Raw genomic sequence first — 12,054 nt, forward strand, 5'->3', positions numbered from 1 at the left:
AAATTAGAAGAAGAAGTAATGTATGGATCACTTGGGTTGTTACCAACAACTGGTGAAAATTTCATGTCATTAGCACCTCTAGTAATATATTTACTGAGAAAAATGTTGACGTGTTCAATACTTATTTTACCCACTGTATTCCCTTAAAGTCCATAAGAGAACAAACAGATCTGTTTAAACAAAGATCTCTTCCACTTTTTAAACATTTAATCACCAGCAGACTTTAAACATCACAGAAACCATAAAACAGCTGAATCTTTGTAAAAAAAAAAAACTGTGGATTATTAATTAACTCAACAACATGCAGCTGCCCTTAAACACTAGTTTGACCTCTAAATGAACTCTAATATTCTACTTCATGAAATCCAAGTTTGCCTCTGGAGTGACACGAGTTTTACCAACCCTACTTCTGACAACTATTGTTCTGAAACTTTCGGTTTTTTAATCTTCTCAGCAACATTTCAGGCAGCAGATAACAGCATTCTGAGGAAAACTGATAGTAAGAAGAGACAGAAGCTGCTTTAGAMGCTGGATTACCTTGGTTGGACAGCTCTGTAATGACAGTCATTTTGTTCAGTTCCTCTGCAGCCATGGCGTAAAAATCTCACTCTCTCTCTCTCTCTCTCTGAAGTTCACCAGTCAGGAAGTGTAGTCCTGCCTGAGACACACCTGCCTCAGGTGAACAGACCTGCGCTCAGATAAGGAGTGGAGACTCAACAGGGCAATAAAAGGCTCAGGGAACACACCGGAGCAAGAAATACTTTCAGACATGTGAGTTTTTAATCAGAAACAAGGCACACTAATAAGAAATATGATTGTATCCCCAATGTTTTTATAAACATAAACATTATAAAACTTTTGATTTTTTTACAACTGCACATCTAAAACCTACAGACTCAGCTCTACTCCTCGTCCCACAAACACATGTTCCTTACAAATGTGGCACCATTTAAAATGGAAATTGACAGGCTTTCCAACAGTAGCTATAAATATTTAAATATCTGGAAGATTTTCCTCAAGATTTTCTTTATATATATATATATATGTTTTTTTTCCTTCAACTAAGACCCGTTTTCCTAGTTTCTGCTGATGCTGCCACTGCCGTGCTTCACTGTAGGGATGGTGTTTTCAACACGATGAAAGGTTTGTGGAAAACATGGTTTTGTCACAAAAGTGCAATTTTGTCCTCGTCCAAAAACAGCAGCTTCTTTCACATGTCTGAGGAAGAAAAGTTGACCAGTCAAGTATTTTAAATCCATTTACTTTTACCTTTTTTTTTTTTTACCTTTCTCCCCTCTGGGCCCCATTGAGCTGGTGTCTACATCCAGCTGTCACTGTGTGACAGCCAGGTATAACCTGGACAGGTCTCCAGTCCATCACAGCAGTGCAACATCAATTAAAGAACTAATATCAAAATTATTTAGYGAATACTGAGATTATTTGACTCTAAAACTGCCCACAGGAGAAACCTATTCACCCTACAAATAACCTGAACCCTCCTCTCCCATGACCATTTACTGTCTATAAACTGATAAGTACTTAAGAAYTGTAATTTCATTGTGCTCTCTGTACGATGACAATAAAGGTCTCTCTAATCTCTAATCTAAAATCTCAATCTGGATGGAACAAGGTGGAAAAGTCTTGTCAGTTTTGCTGCAGCCGTCGACTTTAATCTAGTCAAAAGATGAAAAAGCTTAAATATGTTAAAAGATGTTTTAAAAGATGTTGAGAAGCAGACATCAGCTTGTGTTTTATCCAATATGAAGTGATAGATTTTAGTCAGGGAAAGATGCACTTTGTTTTGAAGAATACATTTTTGTGTTATTGTTTGATGCTTACTGTTTATTTTTATGAAACTGTGTGTTGTAGCCAAGGCACGTTTGTAAATGAGACTTAGTCTCTCCTGGTAAAATACAAAAATAATATGCATCACTTTTTTGTTTTTTAGTTCTGTGAAATATTTGTTTCCTTTATTAAACCTCATTAGGCTGAAGTATTTCATAGACCCATTCCTTATAATCAAATTGAAAATCCATTTAAATTCCAGGGTTGTAAAACAACAGATATAAGAGCAACTTTTACAATATATTTCTATCACAAACCTGGTTTTCCTGCTCTTTGACTAGAAAGAAGTTGAATATTCTGGTTCATGGTCTCAGACAAATAAAAATATAAAAACCTGTAAGGTAACATTCGACTCCGCATGTGTTTAGATGATTTTCATGGACGTTAATATCAAGGGGGTTTTCTCACCTCGCTCCATGACAGCGATGTTCATTCTTACAGAGCAGCCCATCAAGTCTTAAAAGCCCATTTTCAACTGGAATTACTTTTCCCTCACAGTGAAAATCGTAAAAACATCTTTAAGACTTTGCACATTTAACTTGTTTAAATCTTTTAAACAACTAATACAGTTTTAAAAAATCTGTTAAAATAAAGACAAGATTCAACATTTTTTCCATATAATTTAATTTATTCACAGACACAAAAACATTATGGTTGCACAACAGATAATTACTGCAAACAGCTGGGAATGTTTGATATACTTTTATACACTCTTACTTTGTCAACAAAACACAAAAAAAGATGCAAACTTACAATATTTTATGAGAGGAACAAAAAAAATCAAAGAAAGAAGGTGAAGTACTTTGGGAAACATACAGTAAACATTTGATCTCTGCTTGTGGCCCAAGTTTGTCTGAGTTTATTCAAGATGTTTCTCTGCTGAAACGTAAAAAGAAATACAGAAGCTTTCAGAAATTAACCGATACACGACTGGAAATATAAGATGTCATTTAAAGAAAAGGAAAAAAAAAAACAAAACAATCAGCCTGTGGTGACGAAAATGAAAATGTCGCTTTTATTGCCCGTTTTTTTTTCCCTTCACCTCTCTTCTTACAGGGCAAGGGAGGGAGGAGCGGGACACAAAGCCTTTATTAAAMCAGAAAAACAAGAGAGGAAAAAGAACCAGCAGTGACACGAGCCAATAAATAAAGACAGATCTAAAATGATTGTGTATTGGATTGGAACCACCAACACTTTTCATCCACACATGTCAGAACACTGAAACACTACGGTACATCTATGTATTGGGGGGAGATTCTTCTTCTCTTTTTAATTTTGCCCTGATCTTGTTTGGATGCGGGGKGGGGTGGGGGGGGGGGGGGGGACAGCAGGGCTGAGATGGAGAAAGGAAAAGATGGAGCTTCTAAAGAAGGGTGGAAAAGGAGGAAGCCAAAACGTGGGATGGGTGAAGGCTGCCTTCTAACCCTCCCTTTTAAGGCTGTGGGGTGGGGGAAAGAGGAAAGAGGGGCGGGGGGTGGGGTGGGGTGTTAGGTGGGCTTGAACTAGAAGATCTTTACAAGTGCCTCAGTGACGGGCGGCGGACTCCCTGGGGTAGAACTCAGCCAGAGTGCTCTGAGGAATCCTCTTCAGCATCTCTTTGGGGAAGATTCGCAGCAGCTGCCAGCCGATGTCCAGAGTCTCGTACACCGTCCTGTTGTCGTACGGGCCTGGGGTGGGGGGTGGGGGGCAGAACATCATATTATAGTTCAAGTGAAATACTCATGCAGTCTTACAGAACACCTTTTACTGATTAGCCTTTTCTTTTTATTGGCCACCATTAAACAGCATCATTACGTCGAGGCTGGACTGCTGTAATTCTTTATCTGAGAGTCCAAAAAACTCTTTAAGTCTTTAGTTGATCCAAAATGCTGCTGTTAGAGTTCTAATAAGAGTTTGAAGGAGAGATTGTATTTCTCCAGTTTTAGCTTCGCTCCATCCCTGTCAAAATCTAATCTCATCCACCGATCTCATCTGCCTCCACAAAGGTCTGAAAATCAGCCACTGTCCCCTCTTTGCTCTGCTGTGAGCTATACCTCATGTCCAGTTACAACAGGTTTGTATTGTTCAATGTTAATCAATACAATGAGATTGGAACATTGAAGTATTGTGACTTAACACCTGACAGTGTTACACACAAAAACTAAAAAATAAAATTGGTATGGGCAGGTCAGGCTATGAGAAYGTTTTTGTTTGCATGTCTGAATTTAACGAAACTTGCAGAAAGTGATCAGTGATTGAACAACTGGAGTTAAACCGATTCAAGAAGAATAAAGTGTTTAATTCAGTCAGAGATCCAAACAAAGGTGTTTGACACTTGTTTYATTTAAGCCTTACTTACTGATGAAGGTCTAACAGAAAGATTAAAGCTGAAAATGATACTTGTGTTCATAAATGTTTTAGTTTAATTAACAAAACCTTTTAAAACAAACAGTGATTGYAGTTAACCTCAAACTGCAGCTCAGTACCTGATGAAGATCATAGAAACTGGAGGAACAGTGTTATTAAACTTTAAAACTGTTTCAAATATWTTTTTTTGAAGTTCTAATAGTTTGATCACGAAACACGGCTGAGATGAAACCAAATCAAAAACTGAAATTTTCAGATTCCTTYAGCTGATTGTTATTTCGCGACTAGAGGTCAGAGTTCTGGACRGAGTTTTCTCTCTAAAGAAGGTATTTGGACTGAAAATATTTGGGCGGCGTTACTTCGGAAAGAGATTGAGGCAAAAATATTTCTCTTTCCATTTCCCATCTCGTCTGACTGTGACGGCTATTTTCCTGTGGAATCCATCAGCGCTGAAAAGAGGAAATAAAAACACGGCGCGCAACGTTTGCTAAAAAGATTAAACAGCTTTGAGCTTTTGTTTAGTCACTCAGGAAAATAAAATGAAATACAAAGCTTCTAAAAGTGCACCCCCCTTGGATGTTTTACTCTTTTATTACTGTTATAAATGAGTCATGGTCAATATAAATTGGCCTTTTTGGCATTACATATTTTTATTTAATTGGCATTACTTTGTAGAAAACTGATTTCCCTTTGTGACTGAAAAGTTTTATTTTTGGCCAATTCRTATTAGTCTTATACAATAATAATAATAATATATATTTAAGTTCTAAACTTTAGTTTGATGCTGTTTTGAAGTAACTCTGTTTAAAAAATAACCATGCTGCAAGTAATGCAAGAACAAATACAACTAAACAGCTTTAAAAGGTTATTTAATCCAATAAAACAGAACTTCCAGATGTGCCTGAGTCTGATCTTATTAAGCGTTGAGCACTTCATTAGATATTATTTTTGTGTGAATAAAGCTCACATTCAGCTGAAGAGTTGTTTGTAAATAATAAACTCAAYTAAAAAGATGTTGGAGTACCTAAACAGATTTTTAAAAAAATGTAAAATAGGAATAAAGCTTCATGAGCTTCAACAAATTCTATTCTTGTAGCGACAGAAGTGAAACACTAACGTATTCACTGCTGCTGGTTTCAAGTGTTATTACTCATTCAAAGCTTACAAGAACACATTCAGGTTGAAACAAATGTGTGGTTTGAACATTTTTCTTAGCCAAAATAAAATCCTAAATTTGCTTTAATTATAATCAAAATTAACAGWATATTTACAACGTTWTATGTGTCCAAAATCTGATAAAGACCTGACTGTTAAAGCATCTTTTTCTTACCCTGAGCAATGAAATTCTTCTCAAACTTCTGCAGGAACTCCAGGTAGAGCAGATCGTCGGAGGTGAGGGCTTCTTCTCCCACCACAGCCTTCATGGCCTGGACATCCTTACCGATGGCRTAACAGGCGTACTGCAAACAGGCAGACATGTTACTGACGATGAAGATGATGGCAGCTACTCATTAAACGCCGCTAACTGTGTCGTAACAGAGTGAGATTCATTACCAGCTGGTTAGACACGTCAGCGTGGTCCTTCCTGGTCATCCCCTCGCCGATGGCAGACTTCATGAGACGTGACAGCGAGGGCAGCACGTTAATAGGAGGGTAGATCTGACAGACAAGATAAGAGGGTGCTTTAATATCCTGCACGACAACTTATTTTACAGTCTATCAGTTAATATGTCAGAGCTGTGGGTGGGAAAAACTCCATCCACCCTCGATGTTTCTATAAGAGCGCAGAGGGGAAGCAGCAGCCAGCAGCTGCTGATCAATAAGAYGTCATGAACTGATCATCATCAGTGTGAGGCTCAGGATCGTACAGGTGTGTGTTCACTCAGTCTTCACTAATGACTGTTGCTGCCGCTCCATCTGGGAGAGCTTAAAGTTCATTTCAGAACAATCTGGAGTTCATCATTCTACACTRACAACAAGTTGTAAATATTTAAAACAGATGATAACTTTCCCAGGAGTGGATGCCCAACCAAGCAAATTCACCCCAAGGTCAGACCGTGCAGAGAATATTAAATGTAAAAAYGAAGGAAACTGTATCTCACACTCTACAGGCCTCAGTCGACAGGTTAAACTAGGCAAGAACCAAACACCTCATGCCTTGTTTGGAAAGGTTACAGGAAGTCTCTTCTTTCTAACGTGGCAGCACAGCTTTAGCTTCAAATGAACAAATAAATGAGCCCAAACACCTCTAACAGTWAGCACGGTGGTGGAGTGGTAATAATCTGAGATAACTATTGGTGAAAACATAATATGTGGCATTTCAGTGTCATCTATGACAAGAAGGTTCGATGTGACAAWTGTTGGCAAAATGAGTCCTGATGAGGAATATTGAGGTATTAATACATATTTTCAAATCCTCAATCTCAAAAGCTTGAAAATGATAAGTAGTTTGTTAAAATTAGGAAATTTTTACCATCTGGCCTGGCAACAAGCTAGTTTTGTTTAAAAAGTGCTGGTTTGAAAACTCCAGTAAAAAAAAAAAAAAGGGGGGGGGGGGTCCCAAAGCGTCACAATGATGCTAAAATTAAACATTACAGCTGCAGCAGACAACAAAGGTCAGTTTCAAAGAAAATTAAAAGGATTAGAATGAAAAGTATTATTTCTGAATACATACTTCAATATAACTGAAAACTTCAAAATAAAAGCAGATTAGAAAGACTATATGTTGGTTTATTTACTGGGATTGCAAGAAGGTAAATTTACAGGTTTACTTAGACTAAAATCAACATTGTCAGTATTTTTGCACTGCAGCCTGCTCAATCTGACCTTTTTGCCAGCAGTTAAAAAGTGTTCACTCTCTCAGAATTTGGGATTGTTGTATTTTTTTATTTCACGATAATTTTTTTCTAGCATGCAAGCCAAGGAAGTGCAGAAAACAAAAAGCTCCAAGTTGTTTTCTTGTCCAACGACAGCTTAAATCAAGCCGATACCTGTCTGTTGTGCAGCTGTCGGTCCACGTAGACCTGCCCCTCTGTGATGTAACCAGTCAGATCAGGAATGGGATGGGTGATATCTGGAGGACAAACAAATRCATCAATCCCAACAATTTCAACACAGATGGTTTTAGCAGTCCTATGTTACATTTACAGTTGTTATAAAGAAGTAATTCAACACAGAAAGAAATACGTGACCTTTTTAACCATTTTCTAAATAGAATCTCCGTCAGATTTAAAATCAATTTTAATTATTAATCTAAAAGTTATGGGAACAATGAGGAGTGGTCATGAATGCTTCTTCAGACCTCAGAGGCTGACTGTTGATGACATAATTATAAATAACTTGATGCTTAGAGAAGCCTGCTGTCTGTTTCACTGCTGCCCTCACCGTCATTAGGCATTGTGAGGATGGGAATCTGGGTGATGGAGCCATTTCTACCCTCCACTCGGCCGGCACGTTCGTAGATGGTGGCCAGATCTGTGTACATGTAGCCTGGGAAGCCTCGACGGCCCGGCACTTCCTCTCGAGCGGCAGAGACCTGACGGAGGGAGAACATTGTCGTTTTTCACTGCTAGGAGAAGTTCTGAAGCTGAMCGCATAAAGAGGAAGATGATAGCTGATTGGGAGAGTATTGTTGCCAAAAATAACCCTCAATTCGTGTTTTCACAAACTGAAAGAAAGAAAGAAATAATTTAAAACCGTGCCTCACGGCGTCAATAGCTGCATTTCCACAGAAAGCGTCGACTAAACGCAGCATCGTTTCTTTAACTAAGCTTCTCATCTGAAAACACCTGCGTGTTGCTGCTGGAACCAAAGCTGCTTAAACAACAAAAATCACTCAAATTAAACTAAAAAATTACAACTGCTACTGATCGACAGTTTGTTGTTTCTTTTTTCTACAAACATGAAGACAGGATGCAGACTACAGACAAACCCCATTCCAACAATGTTGAAGTCATTTAAAATAAATGATATGCAATGATTCACAACAAACAATAATAAACACGTCAAATGTTTTAATTACTAAGTTATTGCACTATTTTTAGGGAAAACAATTTTTTTTAATTTGATGGCAGAAACATGTAAGAAAAAAAAACTTCTAATTAAAAGACCGGGGAAGCAAATGGTTGTAAAACGAAGTGGTAGAATTAAGAAAGAGCTGGGGGAGTATTTTGTAACAAATGAGGTTAAGTGACATCAGGTCAGTAAGAGGATTGAGTATAAAAATATTTTAGATAAGCTGAATTTCTTAGAAGTAAAGATGGTCAGTGGTTTACATTTAAATTTATTTCTTGATTCAAGAAAAATCAGTTAAGCTCATTCATTAATTAAGCCCAACACCAACTACTCTACAGCTTAAGAAATGTTTAACTTGTAATAAATAAATAATTAATAAAGTTTTATATTGCTTTACAAAAACTGCAGCGCTATTAGAATGTGCTGTATGCATCTGCATGAAGCCAGACTTTCTTTCKGGCCTTTTTGCAAATAATTGTTCATTAACAAAGAGAGGAATCGATGGAAACTCTCAACTTCAAGTGAYGCCAGCTCCTTAATTATCCTGATGGAGAGTCAAACAGCTGGCTGTAAATGTTGGCATTCTGTTTGCAGATGCTCCATAGAAATGACCAAAAGCAAAACCTTGCTCCAAAAGTCAAGTGAATTCAGAGCCAGGAGGAAGGAAAACACTTCCCATTTATCTGCGGATTCAAAGACTGATGCACACTCGTGAACTGTTGACTCAGTGCAGAAAACCTCAACCTTCATGTGTGAATGAGAGCAGAGGTAAAGGGATGACGCCCCGCTGCTTTGTGCGCACTGAATCACTCTTCGAGCCGCCTCAGTAAAGCCGACGATCTGCGCGGATGCTACAAGCACCAAGGTTACCAGACAGCAAGCGCCGAAAAGGAAAATGCATGCGAACCATTTAAAGACTGGCATTGTGCTGCCGACATATTGAAACAGCAAACTGTACAACATAAAAGAATAATTACCCACAACACAATGGGCTGAGACCAGAAGGCCCAACTTCTTAAGCAGCAACAGAAAGGACAGTGGTAAGTGTGTGAGGAGGAGGAAGACTGGGAGCTTATCTTTTTATAGTCAAGCAGACAGGATACTCTATTTAAGAAAAACTTGTTCCTTTAGTGAAGAACAGTGTGTCGATGCTGCAGACAGTCCGCTGATAAATCACTGGTAAATGTTTCTTTTAACACAGCTGTATTGTCTAAAACAGGCAGGGTCTAATTTATTCAAATAGGTGTTTTTGATGCATGCATTAAGTCTTAAATCATTGAATCATGGAAATTAGAAGCTTTTGAACATTAAATCAATGTTCACCTAAACCAGTTTTCTTTTTTCTGATTTCAGTCATGTTTGCTGTACTTCTCTTCTCTTGATGCATGCATCAGAAACACCTRTTTGAATGAGGTTTTAGATGCAAGTGTTTGTTTTTTTATCTTCTATTAAGCAAACGTGAGAAATTCTACACAAATTCCAATGTGCATGACCTGTTACTCAGCTGTGTAAAACAAAAATTAGCCCTTATATTGTTCTTTGTTTTGTATCATATCCATTTATTAGAATATCTTAATGCAACATTATATAATCTTTCTGCATTTATGTTACTGTATTGTATAATATTGTACTATATTGTTTCATTATACCTATCAAATTACAACTTAATGCACAAAATCATGACTTATTGTACTGTACTGTATTGCATTGTGTTGTATTTCCCCGTATTGCAACTTATTGCATCATATCTTAAATCATACAGGTTTTTTGATCCAACAAGATCTTTTTGCCACCGGTAGGTTGTYGGTTTGATCCCTCCCATTCCATGCGTCTCAGTCCTTGTGTCCTATTGGGTAAGACACCTCACCCACCGTGCCTGCTGGTGGTGGTCAGAGGGTCCGTTGGGACCGGTTTGTGTCAGGTACCTCTGTGGCTACAATGTAGCTTRTTATAAGCCAGTGTTTATTAAACACAAATTTATTGAAAATGTGGATTTCATTAGTGTAATTTGGAAGGCTTGTGAACACTAATCAATTCTTTTGTTATGGTGAATGGTCTGAACTTGCATAGCGCTTTATCAACAACAAAAAAAATGTGTCATTCAACCTTTCATACACACATTTATACACTGATGGTGGTTAGGGTTAGGTTTCTTTAGGCATTTTTGCACTGTAAGGCCCCCCAGGCTGGGTCTTTCAGTGCAAAAATGCCTTTCGTTAGATGTCAGTTGAGAATTTCTAGAACCACAGCACGGAACTCTGAAACACTTTAAGGATGTCTGATCAGTCATTTCCAAAGCACAGGCAGGCCTACAGGTGATGACACTTTTTAAGATTAACGCCTACGGTTAATGATCTGCCCACTGACAAAAAAAAAACAAAACAAAAACAGGAACTTCAGTCCACACAGAAGTTAAAGGGGGGAAATAAAAAGACAAACAGCGACTGTGTTGAAGTGAGCTGTACCTCTCTCAGAGCTTCAGCGTAAGAGCTCATGTCAGTGAGGATGACSAGGACGTGCTTCTCACACTGGTAGGCCAAGTACTCTGCTGTCGTCAGCGCCAAGCGGGGGGTAATGATGCGCTCGATACTGATTGGACACAGACAGAAAACGTTATTATATTGAACACATACAAAAACGGTTGACTTTTTAGCAGCTAAAGGAAACATTTTAAAGTAAAGTCATTTGAAATTTGCCAAACAAAGCGAGAATTTGATGTKAATTCCAGCTGATGCTTACGTGGGATCGTTGGCCAGGTTCAGGAAGAGGCAGACGTTGTCCATGGAGCCGTTTTCCTCAAAGTCAGACTTGAAGAAGCGAGCAGTTTCCATGTTGACCTAAGAGAACAGAGTTACAGGTTCAGAAAGTGTTTCAGACTTGAAGTTTTTCTTCTAGCACCATCTAGACCATTTATTATTGGAACATTGCAGGTTTACAGTAATGTTTGGGAAAATATTCCTGGGGATGAATAAGACAATAAAAGCTGTGGCTTAACTTGTGAAAAAATATTTTTTTCTTCCTTTTTTTTTAAATAACACAAAGTCCTTTTGAGACAGATTACTCAACGATAAAATTAACACGGAAAACAAGGCCCATGTCTAAAAGTAGCTCTATAAATAAAACATTTAATTTGAAGTGGCAAGCTTTAAAGTTKTCCTTAGAAATATTAAAATTTCATAACTAAAATGATATTAAATCTTATTATAAAAACAATACTTCGCTGACTTAATACAGCTGAATGTGAGGATAGAAACCTTAAATAAACATTAAATAAAGTACATTAAAACTGAACTAGTCACTTATAAAGTTTAAGAAGACTGTAGAAAACATAAATGTTTTGTGAACCAGCTGGTTGTTTGCCATCACTAAACAAATGCACTGCTGTTACATCGAGAGCTGTGGCCTTTTCAAAAATTCACATCCATGTGTCGACTTGAACAAATCCCTATTCACACTTTCCAACCGGAGTAGCCACGGCGAGATGTGAACTGTGGAGGAGTGGGGAGGGACGGAGGAAGTGTTTGTGTGCCTGTGTGAGTGTGTGTGTGTTTGGAGGAGGTCAGGTTGTCACGGTCGAGGCATTACAGCAGACAGAAGGGGCAGCTGAAAGGCAGAGAACTTGATACTGCGTGGCTGTCAGTGTTAAAAGGCCTGTTGAATTAGTAACCCCTCTACATGGCCAGGGGATATGCTCACAAGTGCAGAAGTAACAAGAGGGGCTTAAAGGTTAAATCACCTAGTGAATAAAAGAAAGCAGGGAGGGAGAGAGGGGACAGGGTGTCACATCGGGGTTAAGAATGGAGGATTAGAGGCACAAATTGGGTGGAGGTGTGTGCGAGGGGGGGGGGG

General features: G+C 38.2%; 1 protein-coding gene across 1 annotated transcript in view; it reads right to left on the bottom strand.

Moving 5' to 3' along the window:
* Window positions 1-2,452: 2,452 nt before the first annotated feature.
* atp6v1ba (ATPase, H+ transporting, lysosomal, V1 subunit B, member a) overlaps window positions 2,453-12,054 on the bottom strand; it is a 26,278-nt gene continuing 16,676 nt past the window's right edge. The window contains exons 8-14 of the mRNA XM_014002860.1: window positions 10,945-11,042; window positions 10,671-10,794; window positions 7,576-7,726; window positions 7,182-7,264; window positions 5,746-5,850; window positions 5,522-5,651; window positions 2,453-3,512 (exon numbers count right to left, since the gene is read on the bottom strand). Coding sequence (XP_013858314.1) covers window positions 3,370-3,512; window positions 5,522-5,651; window positions 5,746-5,850; window positions 7,182-7,264; window positions 7,576-7,726; window positions 10,671-10,794; window positions 10,945-11,042 — 834 coding nt within the window. The 3' untranslated portion in view covers window positions 2,453-3,369. The remainder of the gene's footprint in view (window positions 3,513-5,521; window positions 5,652-5,745; window positions 5,851-7,181; window positions 7,265-7,575; window positions 7,727-10,670; window positions 10,795-10,944; window positions 11,043-12,054) is intronic.

The sequence above is a fragment of the Austrofundulus limnaeus genome, unplaced genomic scaffold (assembly GCF_001266775.1).
Source record: "Austrofundulus limnaeus strain Quisiro unplaced genomic scaffold, Austrofundulus_limnaeus-1.0 Scaffold0, whole genome shotgun sequence".
NCBI lineage: Eukaryota > Metazoa > Chordata > Actinopteri > Cyprinodontiformes > Rivulidae > Austrofundulus > Austrofundulus limnaeus.